This window comes from Phocoena phocoena, chromosome 3 (genome assembly GCF_963924675.1).
Source record: "Phocoena phocoena chromosome 3, mPhoPho1.1, whole genome shotgun sequence".
NCBI classification, from domain to species: domain Eukaryota; kingdom Metazoa; phylum Chordata; class Mammalia; order Artiodactyla; family Phocoenidae; genus Phocoena; species Phocoena phocoena.
The window spans coordinates 92,452,506-92,471,887 of NC_089221.1; the positions used below are offsets into that span (position 1 = coordinate 92,452,506).

A 19,382-nucleotide genomic window follows, 5' to 3' on the forward strand; every position below is an offset into this window, starting at 1 on the left:
CTGTAAAGGGAAAGAGCAGCTGATTTGTTTTAATAAACATCAGGCTTTAAACAGTAAGAATAATCTTACCCAAAGTTATTCTTATTACAAGTCAGTGGTACCTTTCAGATTTAGCTTTCCCAAATACCTACTGCAGCTAAACATTATTTTTATTCCCAACACTAAGATCATAATGATGGTAAGAGCTACTGCTCTGCCCATATCCTGAGACCTTCAAGTGAACACAAAGCAGTAAGTATAGATCAAACAATGTGGAACTGAAAAAATGTGGGAAAAGTGTTTTCAAGTATATGTTTTAAAAACAAGTACTGCCGGGGGCTTCCCTGGTGGCACAGTGGTTGAGAGTCTGCCTGCCGATGCAGGGGACACGGGTTCGTGCCCCGGTCTGGGAAGATCCCGCATGCCGCGGAGCAGCTAGGCCTGTGAGCCATGGCCGCTGAGCCTGTGTGTCCGGAGCCTGTGCTCCGCAACGAGAGAGGCCACAACAGTGAGAGGCCTGCGTACTGCAAAAAAAAAAAAAAAAAAGAGTAACTGTTTCAATGGGAAAAAAGTATTAGAAGCTAGATGGAGTCATTTCCAAACTTTCATGATTATGCACCCATCAATAAAAGATTTCTGAGCATGTATACCTCAATAGATAAATAATAAAAGTACAGTAACAAATAGCTTTAAGTATATATAGTTATAAAACTTACATACAAAACTTACCCTTTGAGCATATCTAATTTTGCTTAAATGCAATGTTCTTACAATTTTATTGCCATAGTAAAAATGCTTACGGTTGCTATTTTCCAATGTTATGATAAACAAACACAGAAAAGCTCAAAAAAGTTGCACTCACCAAAAAAGAATTCTTCCTTCCTCCCTCCCTCCCTACTTTCCTTCCTTTGTAACACTACAACTGTGCTGATCCTATATCATAATTCTGAAAATAGTGAACCTAAGGTAAATAGTATTCTTTAATTAAGAAATTTTACCACATCCAATTTTCATCATGAAAACATGCTGAAGAAGAAATACCTGTGCTTTTGGTAGCTTTCTAAAGAGACTGTAAAGATGAGTGATCACCTCTACATCAGATGGTAAATACTTCCTGGCATTACACAAGCAATGAAACTACATACAATTAGTGGATTTGTAATATTTTATTGTTCTCCTCTATGTAACTAGCTCCCCTTCACCAATAAAGTCCTAAGTCAAAATTTTTAATATTCAGAGGATGAAAAAGGAAATCATATCTAATACTCCTCTCCACAGAACTACATTTCTGTATTGCTATTAGGTGACTAAATCCTGAAGTCAAGTCTGTGCCTTGATGATTTCTGACACAACAACCTTTGTGCTTCTGTTACTCAACATGAAAATGGAAGAAGCCAGTAGTATTTCTTTCCATTCTCTATATGACAATCTTGAATATTTATGAAATTATGTTTAACAAAAAATGCTTACTTGTTCTGGCATATGGAGATGGTATTACTTTTGCAAAACTGATTTAAAAAAATAATATAGTAATATAGTTCAACATGAATTCAGGACAACTCTCAACAAATTAGGAATAGAAGGTAAATTCCTTAACTTGATAAATGGCATCAAAAACCTTGAGTAAACAACATACTTAATGGTGAAATTTCAGAAGGATTCCTTTTAGAGCCAAGAGAAGATGAAGAAGACAAATTATCACTGCTTTTTATTCAAAGATGTATTAGAGCTCTTATTTAAAACAAAGAGAAAAAAAGGACTGGAAAAGACAAAATTGTCATTACTTGCCAACAAAAAAACAGTTTGAATGGAAAATCCAAGAAAATCTTATTAAACTACTGAGGAAAGTTCAGGAAGACTGCTGGACACATAAATCAGATTTAGTAATGTAATTAAAGAAAATCCCATTCACAATGCAACAAAAACTGTAAGATATCTAGGAATAAATGTAAAAAAAAGGATGTGTAAGAGTTTTATGAAGAATATTATGAAACTTTTTTGAAGGACATAAAATAAGACCTAAATGAACGGAGATAAATGTAATTAAAAAATTAATAACAATACCTAATATTTCCTGAGTGTTTTCTGTTTGTTGGATTCCAAGTGTTTTACATATATTAACTCATTTAATCCTCACATTTTACAGGGAATCATTATTTGTATTTTACCAATGGGAAAACTGAGACAGAGTTTACCCAAGATCACAGTGCTGGTAAGTGACAGGTAGGGAATTAGAACCCCAGAGGACTGGCTCCAGAGTCACCCTTTCAACCAAGAACCAATCTTTATATTGTAAAGATATAAATTCTCCTCAAATTAATTATAAATTCAATGTAATTCTGATCAAAAGCCCATAAGGCTTTTCCTTGAATTTGATGAGTAACAAAACAGAATATAAACACATTTTTACAAACAAAAATAAGAAGGACTCACCCTACTAGGTACCAAGATTAATAAAGCTATAGCAAATAAAACAAATGTGGTTATCAGTGCAGGGACAGAGAACCTAAAACAGACTAATAGAATCGAGTCTACAAATATCCAGCAAATACAAACTTCTCAGATGCCAGAGACAGCATTACCAATCCATGGGAAAACAGTGGCACATCCAGGAAGTGATAATGGGAAATTTAGTTAACAACATAAATATGCATCGATCTGTGTATATCTGTGTTATGTATATGTATGTTTGTATACATAATTAATTATATATTATATAATTAATAATATATATTTATTAAATAATCAAAATTATATTGTATATATTAAATAATTATATATACATTGATATAAAAATCATATGTGTGTGTGTATATATAATTAGAGTCCTACCTCCAAAACATATATAATAGCAAATGTGAGATGAATTAAAGACCTAATTGTAAAAATAAAACATTAAAACTATTAGAAAAAAATACGAGGGTATCTTTAAGGATAGGAAAAGATGTATAAATAGGTCAAAGAAAGCACAAATATGGCAATACAATTAATTTAGCTTTATAACAAAAATTAATTTTGTTATCATGAAGCTAAAGTAGGTAACATATTTGGTAGGGAGGGGTTGTGATATACATTATGTATAACAGATTGGTATCTAGAGGATATAAACATATCTCTCAAATACTTAAGAATAAGACATTTAACATAATAGAAAATGGGCAAAGGATATGGGAAAATGACAAAATGAAAATCTACTAAATACATGAAAAGATAATCAGCTTCAGTAGCACTCATGGAAGTACAAACTAAATGACAAGATAATGCTTCAAATGCCCATTGACTGTTAATTATAAAATGTGACTCACAATTGCTGAAAAAATCAGGCAAAAGAAATGGGAATTCTCACATACGACTAGGAGAAATGTAAACTGATAAAATCATTTTGAGTGCAATTTGGCACACACTATTCAAAACACTCATACCTTATGACTGGCAATTACGCTTTTAGGTATATACCCTAGAGCAGAGGTCAGCAAATTAGGGCTTGGTAGCCATCTGTATTTATGGATTAAGTTTTACTGTAACACAGCCATGCCCATCTGCTTATATATTGTCATCTATGGTTACCTTCTTGCTACAAAGGCAGAGCTGAGTAGTTACGACAGAGACCATATGGCCACAAAGTCTAAAATATTTACCATACAGCTCTTTAAGAAATAGACTGACTCTTGACCTAGAGAAACTGTTGCGCGTGTTTACAGGATATGAATAAGTATGTTTATCAGAGTTGTTTTAACAGTGAAAAATTAGGCATAGAGGAGAGCAGGCACCACCATACTAGGTGCAAATATGTGTTGAACAAATAATGGAGAAAATAAATAAACAACCAAACTGTTAACAGAGATAGCTAGAGACTAACACATGCATGGGCAAGAGTGGATTTTGTTTCAACTTTCCCTAAATTGTTCCCCAGTCATTCGTATGTTTTACTGGTCATTTACATTTTCTTTTCAATAAATTGAATGATTACATCCTCTGCCCATATAAAAAAAGAGTTCTCGGGCTTCCCTGTTGGCGCAGTGGTTGAGAGTCCGCCTGCCGATGCAGGGGACATGGGTTCGTGCCCCGGTCCGGGAAGATCCCACATGCCGCGGAGCGGCTGGGCCCGTGAGCCGTGGCCGCTGAGCCTGTGCTCCGCAGCGGGAGAGGCCACAACAGTGAGAGGCCCACATACCACACACACAAAAAAAAAGCGTTGTCTTTTTCTTATTGTTTGTAGGAATTCTTATAGTACAGGGATATTAACCTTCTTCCCTTACGTGTACAAATATTTTCCCTTAGTTTATTTTCTGCAGGATGAATGTTTTAAATTTTTACGAAATAAATCCTGTTTCCCACCCTGCCTTTATTGCTTATGTTTCCATTCTTAATTAAGATCTCTCTTGTTCTATATTTTCTATTAATTTATGTTTATTTTTTACATTTAGATATTTAATCCACCTATGACTGTTCATGTACAAGATGTGAGTTAGGGATCTAATTCAATTTCTCTTCTACCAAAGAGGTTCCTAGTTATACCTATGCGTTTATTGAGTTATTTACCATTTCCCCCCAAATTTATAACTTTTATCATTAAAAGATTCCATATTTTCTTATATCTTTTTCTAGTCTCTATTCTGTTCTATTTGCCTACGTCTATACCTGTGCTATCATACTATGATCACTACAACACCTTTACAGTAAGTTTTAACAAATGGTAAGGTAAATCCTCACTCATAATTTTCTTAAATATTTTTGCAAATTTTTACTTTGCGAACTTTAGAATCATTTTTCCGGGCTCCAAAAAAAATTTAAGGTTATGACTGGAATTGTATTATATATCAACTTTTTAAAGAAAGACATTTTTAAGATATTAAAGTCTTCTCACCTAGGCTTCCTTATTTATTTTTTTCAGCAACAGAGACATCAATGGTTTAATGGATTGGGGGATCTTACACACCTGAAGCAAGGTCCTGGAGTGACACCCCACCATGTGCGGCGGACAGCGGGCAGGACATGGCAGCGGGTTTCCCTCCCGGTGGAAGGGGAGATTTGCTAGTTATAAGGAGAATTACCTCAGGCGGGCTCATTAGTTACCAGGGAAGTCAGCAGAAACTAGCAGAGGGGGAAGTCCCTCACTGCCCCATTGATGAGAGCAATCACCAGCTGGGGCCTGGGGCAAGCCTGCAGGAAGGTCAGTCATGTGAATGGGGTGTAGGTGAAGCAGGCACTGGTTGAGCAGGGGATGTACAGAGAGCAAGACAACAGCCATCTTGGGTGGCCTGATCATACCGCTCCACCCCTCCATACCCTGCATGACCCTTACCAACTGGGTCCGCCCCTCTTCCACGATTCCCTGGGGTCAGGTATGTAGGGGGCACTTCAACCAGATACCCCAGATACAATACAGGCAGCAGCATAGGCTCCTCTATTTTTAAGGCCACATTTTGCATCCTTTAGCAATTTTATATTTTTCTTCATGTGGGTATGTTCCAGGTATTTTAAAGTGTCCTGTTATTGTAAACAGGTCCTCCTACCCCATCTTCCATTTCCAAATGGTAGCTATTGCTACTAGAGAAAACCTACTAATTTTTGTAATGTACCTTAACTCCAGCCACCTTACTCAATTCTCTCATTACCTGAAATATGTTTTGACTCTTCTCTACAGCTCTTCTAGGCAAACAACCATATAATTTACAAATGACAATTATTTGGTCTCTTCCCTTCTAGTTGGAAAATAGTGTAGTATTTAAACAACTTATTTTCTTTCTAACTGAATTAGTGGACCTCCAAACACAGTTAAATAATAGTGATGACAGCAAGCACCCAACCATATTAATGAGTGCAATGATAATAATCTTATTATTTCTCTATTCAAGTTAATATAAAGTTGGCTTCTGGTTTCTGATACATAATTATTCCTTAAAAAACTTTTACTCTATTCTTATTTTATTTGGAATTTTTATCCATCCTTTCTCCTTGCAAATGAGATCCCACATTTTTTTCTCATGGCTTCTTCAGGTCTTCCTGGGATCCACTTCCCTATGTTCATTAGCTGGCCATTCTAGTCTTACATGTTCAGTCATTTAAACAGAGTTAGGAGGGAAAGATGTACTGTGGACAATTATTAACAAATAGCTAACAGAAGCTAGCTATCAGCTACCAGAAGATGAGCATCTAATTCTTCTTCCCTCATAATTCCAAGGCATAGCAGAACAGCATCAGGGAAATGAAATATGAAGGCAGAATTATGTGAACACTGGTTATGTTACCCAGCAGCCATGGTAAATTTTTTTTTAACTTTTTATTGGCGTATAATTGCTTTACAATGGTGTGTTAGTTTCTGCTTTATAACAAAGCGAATGAGCTATACATATACACATATCCCCATATCTCCTCCCTCTTGCATCTCCCTCCCACCCTCCCTATCCTACCTCTCTAGGTGGTCACAAAGCACCAAGCTGATCTCCTTGCGCTATGCAGCTGCTTCCCATGAGCTATTTTACATTTGGTAGTGTATATATGTCCATACCACGCTCTTTGTCCCAGATTACCCTACCCCCTCCCCATATCCTCAAGTCCATTCTCCAGTAGGTCTGTGTCTTTATTACCATCTTGCCCCTAGGTTCTTCAGAACTTTTTTTTTTAATTCCATATATGTGTGTTAGCATACGGTATTTATTTTTCTCTTTCTGACTTACTTCACTCTGTATGACAGTCTCGAGGTCCATCCACCTCACTACAAATAACTCAATTTCGTTTCTTTTTATGGCTGAGTAATATTCCATTGTATATATGTGCCACATCTTTATCCATTCACCTGTCAATGGACACTTAGAATGCTTCCACATCCTGGCTACTGTAAATATAGCTGCAGTGAACATTGTGGTACATGACTCTTTTTGAATTATGGTATTCTCAGGGGATATGCACAGTAGTGGGATTGCTGGGTCATATGAGAGTTCTACTTTTAGTTTTTTAAGGAACCTCCATATTGTTCTCCATAGTGGCTGTATGAATTTACATTCCCACCAACAGTGCAAGAGGGTTCCCTTTTCCCCACACCCTCTCCAGCATTTATGGTTTGTAGATTTTTTGATGATAACCATTCTGACTGGTGTGAGATGATATCGCATTGTAGTTTTGATTTGCATTTCTCTAATGATGTTGAGCATTCTTTCATGTGTTTGTTGGCAATCTGTATATCTTCTTTGGAGAAATGTCTATTCAGGTCTTCTGCCCATTTTTGGATTGGGTTGTTTTTTGATATTGAGCTGCATGAGCTGCTTGTATGTTTTGGAGATTAATCCTTTGTCAGTTGCTTCATTTGCAAGTATATTCTCCCACTCCAGGGTTGTCTTTTCGTCTTGTTTATGGTTTCCTTTACTGTGCAAAAGCTTTTAAGTTTCATTAGGTCCCATTTGTTTATTTTTGTTTTTATTTCCATTTCTCTAGGAGGTGGGTGGGTCAAAAAGGATCTTGCTGTGATTTATGTCATACAGTATTCTCCTTATGTTTTCCTCTAAGAGTTTGATAGTGTCTGGCTTTACTTTTAGGTCTTTAATCCATTTTGAGTTTATTTTTGTGTATGGTGTTAGGGAGTGTTCTAATTTCATTCTTTTACATGTAGCTGTCCAGTTTTCCCAGAACCACTTATTGAAGAGGCAGTCTTTTCTCCACTGTATATTCTTGCCTCCTTTATCAAAGATAAGGTGGGGCTTCCCTGGTGGCGCAGTGGTTGAGAGTCCGCCTGCTGATGCAGGGGACATGGGTTCATGCCCAGGTCTGGGAAGATCCCAAATGCCGTGGACCGGCTGGGCACGTGAGCCATGGCTGCTGGGCCTGTGCGTCCGGAGCCTGTGCTCCGCAACGGGAGAGGCCACAACAGTGAGAGGCCGGTGTACCGTTAAAAAAAAAAAAAAAAAAAGATAAGGTGACCATATGTGCATGGTTAACTCTGGGCTTTCTATCCTGTTCCATTGATCTATATTTCTGTTTTTGTACCAGTACCATATTGCCTTAATTACTGTAGCTTTGTAGTATAGTCTGAAGACTGGGAGCCTGATTCCTCCAGCTCCGTTTTTCTTTCTCAAGATTGCTTTGGCTATTTGGGGTCTTTTGTGTTTCCATACACATTGTGAAGTTTTTTGTTATAGTTCTATGAAAAATGCCAGTGGTAGTTTGATAGGGATTGCACTGAATCTATAGATTGCTTTGGGTAGTATAGTCATTTTCACAATGTTTATTATTCCAATCCAAGAACATGGTATATCTCTCCATCTGTTTGTATCATCTCTAATTTCTTTCATCAGTGTCTTAAAATTTTCTGCATACAGGCCTTTTGTCTCCTTAGGTAGGTTTATTCCTAGGTATTTTATTCTTTTTCTTGCAGTGGTAAATGGGAGTGTTTTCTTAATTTCACTGTCAGATTTTTCATCATTAGTGTATAGGAATGCAAGAGATTTCTGTGCATTAAGTTTGTATCCCGCTACTTTACCAAATTCATTGATTAGCTCTAGTAGTTTTCTGGTAGCATCTTTTGGATTCTCTATGTATAGTATCATGTCATCTGCAAACAGTGACAGCTTTCCTTCTTCTTTTCTGATTTGGATTCCTTTTCTTTCTTTTTCTTCTCTGACTGCTGTGGCTAAAACTTCCAAAACTATGTTGAATAACAGTGGTGAGAGTGGGCAACCTTGCCTTGTTCCTGATCTTAGTGAAAATGGTTTCAGTTTTTCACCACTGACGATGATGCTGGCTGTGGGTTTGTCATATATGGCCTTTATTATGTTGAGGTATGTTCCCTCTATGCCTACTTTCTGGAGGGTTTTTATCATAATTGGATGTTGAATTTTGTCAAAAGCTTTCTCTGCATCTATTGAGATGATCATACGGTTTTTCTCCTTTAATTTGTTAATATGGTGTATCACATTGATTGACTTGCATATATTGGAGAATCCTTGCATTCCTGGGATAAACCCCACTTGATCATGGTGTATGATACTTTTAATGTGCTGTTGGATTCTGTTTGCTAGTATTTTGTTGAGTATTTTTGCAACTATGTTCATCAGTGATAGATGCATGATCTTTGTGACATCTTTGTCTGGTTTTGGTATCAGGGTCATGGTAAATTATTCTTATTTTGAACTAGTGTCAAAGTAAAGACAGATTTTAACATATCTCTAATAATAAAATTTAATCAATGGTAACAGAGCTGTAATTCATTAGATTCTTAATAGATCTCTAGCAAGTGCTGTTTCACAGTTTAATAATAAATAGATCTCTAGCAAGTGCTGTTTCACAGTTTAATAATAAATAAGTTACCTGTGCTCGTTTTTCCATATCCTGGCAAGTACCCAGTTGTTCTTCCATTGCAACTCTGATTTGCCTTGCTTCATATTCCAACTGCCTTCTGGTCATATCTGTCTGTAAGGAAAACTAAAACCACAAATACAATGGAAACGTTAATATCTTGTGTGTTTATCAGTAAAAATAAAACAGCATATAAGTACCAATAAAGAAAATGAATAAGCAAATATGTAAGCTACTGTGCATGAGAGAATTATTTTTTACTCCAAGGAGTCCTAAAACTTGATTATCAGTGCTACGCTCAGACTGGGTCTCTGATGTGAAATGCAGAGTTGAAACACTTTTATTGCCCCATAGTCACAAACAGCTTTAATTAAATTGTACACTTTCATTTAAAATATATAATTGGGGACTTCCCTGGTGGCACAGTGGTTAAGAATCTGCCTGCCAATGCAGGGGACATGGGTTTGAGCCCTGGTCCAGGAAGATCCCACATGCTGTGGAGCAACTAAGCCTGTGTGCCACAACTACTGAGCCTGTGTGCCACAACTACTGAAGTCTGCGCACCTAGAGCCTGTGCTCTGCAACAAGAGAAGCCACCACAATGAGAAGCCTGTGCACCAAAGAGTAGCCCCTGCTCGCCAGAACTAGAGAAAGCCTGCGCGCAGCAACGAAGACTCAATGCAGCCATAAATAAATATATTTTATAAATAAATAGATTAAATTAAATATATAATCGGTCCAGTTAGGGTAAGCCTATCTTCAGTCACCTTATAATCCTTCTGCTCTGAAGAGGTAGTACTTTGAATTACTAAAAACTAGAATAGTAATGTGGACAACATAGAATAATCAAGAATCAGGTCCATCATCCTTAAGTTTATACCTCAATTTTAGGTACGGACTGTTGTATACATGTAGACTAAACAGAGAGAACTTTCCTATTTGTAAAAAGAAGAAAATGGAATAAGAAAAAGCTTTTATATAATATAATCATTAATTGTGAGACAACACAAACTTTTTGGTAAAAATCCAAATGTGAACCCAAGCTGAAACAAACCAAAAAAAGTACTTCACAGAGTGGGTGTTAATTCATTCAAAATTTTATTTGCCCTTTAACTAAAATTCCAGGTACTGTGGTAACTGCTAGGCATAAAAAAGGATGAAAAGGACAAGGTAAATAAACTTGCAAAGACATGCTCCAAGAGGTGATAAAGGCTAAAAATATGACTAGACAAAATGATAGGTAACAGAGTTATAATGGGCCATGACGAGTTAAGGAAGTGCTGTAGATTTTTCATGCTCTATATGCCCAATAAAAAGCTGCATGTGTGGAATTCCCTGGTGGTCCAGAGGCTAGGACTCTGCGCTTTCATTGTTGAGGGCCTGGGTTTGATCCCTGGTCAGGGAACTAAGATCCCACGAGCCGTGAGGTGGGACCAAAGAAAAGAAAATGAAAAATTTAAGCTAAGAGCGGGAGATATATTTTAATTAGCCTATTTTTTCCCTTTTTAAAAATTATTTTAAAATTTATGGATAACAGTTAAAATATAGTCTTGTTTAAAATTATTGTTATTAATGTATTTCAGAAATGTTCTTACATGTGCCATCCCATGAATAAAATAGTTGACATGGAGAGGGTGGGTGGGGAGGAAGAGGCTGACAGAATTAAATTATTTTTTTTTTACATAGTTATATTTGCAAAACAAATTTAGTATACCTGCAAAAAGCCCTAAGATCCATACCACCAGATACTGTCGTTTGAATAGGACACAAGTTATCTCAAAGATACTTTTAATGCAAAAATTATCTGGCATGAGTCCTGTAATACAGTTCAAAAAACAGACAGATGGTAATAAACATTTCTACAGAGTACGTCTGGTAATTGAACACACAGAATAAAAAACCAGTTTCCTAGTAGAACCCTGAGTCCTTTAGTATTCAAACTTAAGAGGTTTTCTTAACAAGGGACTTAAAATAAATATGCTCGAGTGTAATGAAGTTTTATCATCTTTATAAACAAAATTCATTATTATATATTTAGGTTTAAAGTTGGATAAAACATATTACTGTTTACAAATAACTATAAATGCAGTTATAAATTTATATATACTTTTAGATATTACAAATAAGTCACTTCGTCAAGTTACTTACATTTTCAGTTAAAGGAAGACTATCTATTCTTTTAGTGAGATTCTGAAGTTGAGCATAATACCAGTCTTTTTCCTTTTCTTCTTTGTCAAGGTCAGCAAGAAGCAATGATCTGTTTTTCAAAAAAAGTTAAGTTTACACAATGCTAATATAGCACACACAACAGCAGTTCTGATAAGCTGTAACTGTACTGTTCTCTATTTAAAGTATAATGAATAAATGAAAATTTTATTAATTTTGGATTTTTGAAGGTGGGACTTAATACAAGAATAAAAAGTATAATAAAGGAGTAAAGAAAAGCAGTAATTATGCAAAAAACAAACCTAGAGTACAGGGAACTACTGCATTGGACATAGATGTAGCTTTCAGCTTCTCAGCAGTTAAAACAGTAAGAAATATATTGTCACTGTGTAATAAGAGGAAATTATTCTGAGGGAGAGAAACGCTTTCTTAGTTTGGAATTTGAAGATGAATTTGTTATATAATTCCTCACAACCTAATCGATGATATCCTCAATAACAATCTATATCAAGATACTCCATATCTGACCATTATAAAGATAAATGTAAAATAAGAGTGTTAATGGGAAAAAATTGGTAGGTACAAGAAGTATATGATCTATCTCCTTTCATGTGGCTCTTTCCCAAAGCGACCACTATTATCACTCTCGTGTATATTATTTCCAGAGATACTCTATAAAAATGCAAGGATATATATATATAATTACATGTACATTTTTAAAACATAAATAGTAGCATATTTTTATATGTGTTGTCCTATAACTTTTTTTTTCCCACTTAAAAATATCTTGGAGATCACTCTATCAGAACATAAGAAGGTCCTATGTGTTTTTTGCTAGCTGCAAAGACAGGGATAAACTATAACTGGTTCTATGTTGGAGAGCATTTAGGATCTTTCTAATCTTTTGCTATTACAAACAATGCTGCACTGAATATCCTTATACATAAGTTCATTTCACAAATGTGCAAGCATGTACAGAAGATAAATTCCTAGGGTATGTAAATTTTAAAATTATTGCCCTTATTAGGTATTGTACCTATTTATGCTCTTGCCACCTGCACCAATGCAAACATTTTATCAAATGTTTAAAGAATTTTTACATACCTAGGATTTTAAGAAATGGTACATCACTATGGTTATAATTTGATTTCTATTAGTATGAGTAAGGTTAAGTATTTTTTCAAGTTTAAAATCCATTTGTATTTCCATTTCTGTGACTTTTTCTTATTTATAGGACCTCTTCTATATTAAGAATGATAGCACTTTGTCAGTTATAAATATTTTTTTCTCAGTTTACACTTGTTTTTTCACTATGTTTTTGCCATGTAGAAAATTTTAATTTTCCCGTAGTCAGACCTGAGGATATTTTTTATTATGGCTTCTGGGGTTTGCTCCTACACAGAGTTGTTCCCCACTCTGACACTGTTACTTTAAAATTCTATTTGATTATATTTTCTTGAAGAATATGTATGCATTGAGTATGTGGAAGGTTCTATTCTTGCTAAAATTCCCTTTCCTTTACTGAGAAGCAATTTAAAAAATAAGAAAGAAGCCTTCACTTTTGATGTGGCAACCTCAGTAGTGAGGGAATCCATGGGAAGGAAGCCAGGCCCTGGTTATGATTTAACAACCTGGGGTGGGGGAGGTGTGCTAACCAATGAGAAGCTGTCCCCTCCCTTCCATTTTTGATGAAAGAACCAGGAGAAAGCAATGTAGAAATCTTGAATCTCTTTCACAGGCTGGATACTAAAACTGAAATAAAAATGAGATCTGATTCTATTTTTCAATGTTCCCTGGTGAGTACCTGTAGGACCTACCAGGACTAAGGTGGGGAAATAAGGGATAGATGGAGATGCTATTTCCTCTGATTACTCTCCAATAAATAGGCTTATTTAAATAAGATTTGGGTGCTAAAAGTGCTTAAATGGATAGGCTAATGTTAGTGATGGCCGTGGAGTGAGGAAAATGTTAAGGAGAAGAGGGACAAGTTGTTACTCTCAAGTTTAAGATTGAACTGTGGCAAAATGCTCTGGGGAAGCAAAAGTTACCAAGTCTTGAGCCAGCATGATAACAAGTGGTTAGTTGAGAGTAGCTGATCTTGTAACCTACACAACAGTGCTTAAGACTCAACACTGAAACAAGGTCCAGACCCAGAAGCTGGTGGGTCTCTGTGGTTTGTTTGGTGTACTAATGGCTTATTTAGTGACTGTCAAGAGTCTTCTTTAAAATGTAAATCTCATGTCTTCTTAGTCCTCTAGCTAATTCAAGATCATCTAGAAGAGCATGACACATGTATTATGCACTTAAATATTTGTTAAATGTATTAATGGCTAATGTGACAATAGCTGCCTATTGAGTGTATCAGACATAGTGCTAAGTACTTTTTTAAAAATCGAATTTTATCCTCACAACATCTTTTAAGGTAGTTATTCTTCTTTTTTTTTTTTGCGATACGTGGGCCTCTCACTGCTGTGGCCTCTCCCGTTGCGGAGCACAGGCTCTGGACGCGCAGGCTCAGCAGCCATGGCCCACGGGCCCAGCCGCTCCGTGGCATGTGGGATCCTCCCGGACCAGGGCATGAACCCATGTCCCCTGAATCAGCAAGCGGACTCTCAACCATTGCGCTACCAGGGAAGCCCTAGTAGTTATTCTTATGCTAATTTTACAGACTGGAAAACTGAAGTTCAAAAAGGTTATGGACCTGGGTTTGAGTCCTGGCTTGACTACTTTCTAACACTTATCTCAATTATCTTGGGCAATACAGAAAACAAGAAAAAAAAAAAGAGACACAGAGATAGTTGATCTATGACTTAAGGGATATCTAGAAAGAAAGAATAGAAAAACAGAGGGAGAAAAATCATCAAAGAAATAACAGAATTTTCAAAAGCTGAAGAAAATACATTTCCAGAGAAAAAGGGCACAGTGAGTATACAGCATGATGAATCAAGAAAACACATATCCCAAGGCATTCTGAAAGCTTCAAAAGAAGAAAAATGGTTCCCCGGAAAGGAATGTGAATCAGACCGGTAACAAATTTTTCATCAGTGACATTGATTATGAAGAAGGAAAATAAGTTTGAGCCTAGACCTATCCAAACTATCAGGTGTGAGAGCAAAATAAAGGTTTTGTCACATAAACAAAAACTAAATTTACCTCCAAACACAGTGAAAACTAAGAGGACACAAGATATATCAGAACTACACACATACTCTCCCCCCTCTCTCTCTGCTAATAAAATTAGACTTTTATCTACATGAAGCAAATTCCTAGGAAAGTCAGTATGCTCACATTCCTCTTAGCAGAGCTCAAAGGGGACAAAGAGATGGAAGATTGTACACCCTAGTTATTAGCTTCTTATTTTTCAGGATAGTGTTTCCTAGACTCTCAGAAACAGTCGCGATTCAAGGTATGAAACAGAGACTCATGTAAACTAAGAAGAGTAAAGAAAGCTTAACACTATTTCTGGTCCAGATGATTATCCCTATTTTTAGAGATGGACAAACCTGAAACCAGAGGGAAAGTAGTAAAAGGTCTTTTGCCTCTCAGTGAGATATGCTAGGCATTTTCCATATATTAATACTCATTTTTCATAACTCCACAAGGTAGAATCATATCCCTATTTTACAGAAGGGAATGACACAAAAATTTAGTGACTTGACCAAGGTCCCAGAGGTAATATGTAACATTTATACATTTGAATATTTCTTGAAAGTCTAATACAACTTTTAGGAATATAAATATAATATGGTATTTATCACACATAAAGAAATTTATACGTTTTTAGAAGGTACAAAACACCTGACAAAGTTCCTAATAACGATATATATTCTGATACTCATAGTGAGATGATTTTAACTTCAAGAAGAAAAGAATTAATATGCTAGCTCTGAGAAACCAGAACTTATTCTATGTCAAGTAATGTTTTTTAGACTTGGAAACTGATAAATTAAAAAATGTTTCATTTGTGGCCACTTGTGATAGGCCTTTAATAATGGAAACAGTCATCTTATACTGGATCTAGTAGTTATTTAATTCATTTCAAAAGATAACCAGAAATTCAATTAAAAATCAGTTACATATTTTAGCCAGATATAACTATTGTGATCATGTGTATTACTCAATGTACAGAGCGTGTGAGTATTTAAGTGATGAAGCAGAAGTTCAGAATCCCAAGAAATTGCCTCCTTTACATTTTTTTGATTTAAGGTAAGTACAATCAATAACATACTGTTTTTGAGATAATAAATGCACAATGCTCTCTGTTTGTGATCATCCACCATACACGCTTTATAATTCCTATCTTGTATCATTAAAAAATGACAAAATACTAGCAAAAATTGGAGCATACAAGTTTACCATTTAATGAAGAAAAGTTACCTCTCTTTTTCAAGTTCTTCTAAATAACCGGTATTTTCTCTGCTTCCATTTACAAACCCTCTTCTCGGAAATGAACCCATAGGAACAGGACTGCACTCTCCTGAACGACTAGATACAGATCCTTCTCGGCTTCCGTAAGAACGGAGGGACATTTTTGACCGTAGTTTCACTCCAGGAAAATTACTGCTATCTAAGTTAAGTTCTAAATAAAATACAGACAAGTTTTCATAAAACAATTGCTTTAAGTGCTCTAAAATACTGCTAATGCAATTATATTATCTTTTCATTTTTTAAAATCTTTATTGGAGTATAATTGCTTTACAATGGTGTGCTAGGGTCTGCTTTATAACAAAGTGAATCAGCTATACATATACATATATCCCCATATCTCTTCCCTCTTGCGTCCCCCTCCCACCCTCGCTATGTGGTCACAAAGCACTGAGATGATCTCCCTGTGCTATGCGGCTGCTTCCCACCAGCTATCTATTTTACATTTGGTAGTGTATATGTGTCCATGCCACTCTCTCACTTTGTCCCAGATTACCCTTCCCCCTCCCCATATCTTCAAGTCCATTCTCTAGTTGGTCTGTGTCTTTATTGCCGTCTTGCCCCTAAGTTCTTCAGATCTTTTTTTTTAAATTCCATATATGTATGTTAGCATACGGTATTTTTTTTAACATCTTTATTGGAGTATAATTGCTTTACAATGGTGTGTTAGTTTGTGCTTTATAACAAAGTGAATCAGTTATACATATATATATGTTCCCATATCTCTTCCCTCTTGCGTCTCCCTCCCTCCCACCCTCCCTATCCCACCCCTCTAGGTGGTCACAAACCACCTAGCTGATCTCCCTGTGCTATGTGGCTGCTTCCCACGAGCTATCTATTTTACGTTTGGTAGTGTATATATGTCCATGCCACTCTCTCTGTCACAGCTTACCCTTCCCGCTCCCCATATCCTCAACTCCATTCTCTAGTAGGTTTGTGTCTTTATTTCTGACTTACCCCTAGGTTCTTCATGACCTTTTTTTCCCTTAGATTCCATATATATGTGTTAGTATAGGGTATTTGTCTTTCTCTTTCTGACTTACTTCACTCTGTATGACAGACTCTAGGTCCATCCACCTCACTACAAATATCTCAATTTTATTTCTTTTTATGGCTGAGTAATAGTCCATTGTACATATGTGCCACATCTTCTTTATCCATTCATCTGATGATGGACACTTAGGTTGCTTCCATGTCCTGGTTATTGTAAATAGAGCTGCAATGAACATTTTGGTACATGACTCTTTTTGAATTATGGTTTTCTCAGGGTATATGCCCAGTCGTGGGATTGCTGGGTCATATGGTAGTTCTATTTGTAGTTTTTTAAGGAACCTCCATACTGTTCTCCATAGTGGCTCTATCAATTTACATTCCCACCAACAGTGCAAGAGGGTTCCCTTTTCTCCACACCCTCTCCAGCATTTATTGTTTCTAGATTTTTTGATGATGGCCATTCTGACCAGTGTGAGATGATATCTCATTGTAGTTTTGATTTGCATTTCTCTAATGATAAATGATGTTGAGCATTCTTTCATATGTTTGTTGGCAATCTGTATATCTTCTTTGGAGAAATGTCTATTTAGGTCTTCTGCCCAATTTTGGATTGGGTTGTTTGTTTTTTTGTTATTGAGCTGAATGAGCTGCTTGTAAATCTTGGAGATTAATCCTTTGTCAGTTGCTTCATTTGCAAATATTTTCCCCCATTCTGAGGGTTGTCCTTTGGTCTTGTTTATAGTTTCCTTTGCTGGGCAAAAGCTCTTAACTTTCATTAGGTCCTATTTGTTTATTTTTGTTTTTATTTCCATTTCTCTAGGAGGTGGGTCAAAAAGGATCTTGCTGTGATTTATGTCATAAGAGTGTTCTCCTTATGTTTTTGTCTAAGAGTTTGATAGTTTCTGGCCTTACATTTAGGTCTTTAATCCATTTTGAGTTTATTTTTGTGTATGGTGTTAGGGAGTGTTTCTAATTTCATACTTTTACATGTACCTGTCCAGTTTCCCCAGCTCCACTTATTGAAGAGCTGTCTTCTCTCCACTGTATATTCTTGCCTCCTTTATCAAAGATTAGGTGACTATATGTGCGTGGGTTTAACTGTGGGCTTTCTATCCTGTTCCATTGATCTATATTTCTGTTTTTGTGCCAGTACCATACTGTTTTGATTACTGTAACTTTGTAGTATAGTCTGAAGCCCGGGAACCTGATTCCTCCAGCTCCATTTATCTTTCTCAAGATTGCTTTGGCTATTTGGGGTCTTTTGTGTCTCCATACACTTTGCGAAATTTTTTGTTCTAGCTCTGTGTAAAATGCCAGTGGTAGTTTGATAGGGATTGCATTGAATCTGTGGATTGCTTTGGGTAGTATAGTCATTTTCACAATGTTGATTACTCCAATCCAAGAACATGGTATATCTCTCCATCTGTTTGTATCATCTTTAATTTCTTTCATCAGTGCCTTATAATTTTCTGCATACAGGCCTTTTGTCTCCTTAGGTAGGTTTATTCCTAGGTATTTTATTCTTTTTCTTGCAGTGGTAAATGGGAGTGTTTTCTTAATTTCACTGTCAGATTTTTCATCATTAGTGTATAGGAATGCAAGAGATTTCTGTGCATTAAGTATGTATCCTGCTACTTTACCAAAATTCATTGATTAGCTCTAGCAGTTTTCTGGTAGCATCTTTTGGATTCTCTATGTATAGTATCATGTCATCTGCAAACAGTGACAGCTTTCCTTCTTCTTTTCTGATTTGGAGTCCTTTTCTTTCTTTTTCTTCTCTGACTGCTGTGGCTAAAACTTCCAAAACTATGTTGAATAATAGTGGTGAGAGTGGGCAACTTTGTCTTGTTCCTGATCTTAGTGGAAACGGTTTCAGTTTCTCACCACTGAGAACAATGCTGGCTGTGGGTTTGTCATATATGGCGTTTATTATGTTGAGGTAAGTTCCCTCTATGCCTACTTTCTGGAGGGTTTTTATCATAAACGGGTGTTGAATTTTGTCGAAAGCTTTCTCTGCATCTATTGAGATGATATGGTTTTTCTCCTTCAATTTGTTAATATGGTGTATCACATTGCTTGATTTGCATATATTGAAGAATCCTTTCACTTCTGAGATAAACCCCAACTTATCATGGTGTATGATCCTTTTACTGTGCTGTTGGGTTCCGTTTGCTAGTATTTTGTTGAGGATTTTTGCATCTATGTTCATCAGTGATATTGGCCTGCAGTTTTGTTTCTTTGTGACATCTTTGTCTGGTTTTGGTATCAGGGTGATGGTGGCCTTGCAGAATGCGTTTGGGAGTGTTCCTCCATCTGCTATACTTTGGAAGAGTTTGAGAAGGATAGGTGTTAGCTCTTCTCTAAATGTTTGATAGAATTCGCCTGTGAAGCCATCTGGTCCTGGGCTTTTGTTTGTTGGAAGATTTTTAATCACTGTTTCAATTTCAGTGCTTGTGATTGTTCTGTTCATGTTTTCTATTTCTTCCTGGTTCAGTCTTGGAAAGTTGTGCATTTCTAAGAATTTGTCC

The 19,382-nt window shown here is 36.2% G+C and overlaps 1 protein-coding gene across 11 annotated transcripts in view; it reads right to left on the bottom strand.

The window, feature by feature from the left end:
* The window catches only part of APC (APC regulator of WNT signaling pathway), a 135,938-nt gene that overhangs the window by 53,750 nt on the left and 62,806 nt on the right, over nt 1-19,382 (bottom strand). For all 11 annotated transcript variants that reach the window (XM_065874752.1, XM_065874756.1, XM_065874749.1 and 8 more), the window contains exons 3-5: nt 15,814-16,015; nt 11,419-11,527; nt 9,283-9,396 (exon numbers count right to left, since the gene is read on the bottom strand). In XM_065874752.1, the coding sequence (XP_065730824.1) occupies nt 9,283-9,396; nt 11,419-11,527; nt 15,814-16,015 (425 nt within the window). The remainder of the gene's footprint in view (nt 1-9,282; nt 9,397-11,418; nt 11,528-15,813; nt 16,016-19,382) is intronic.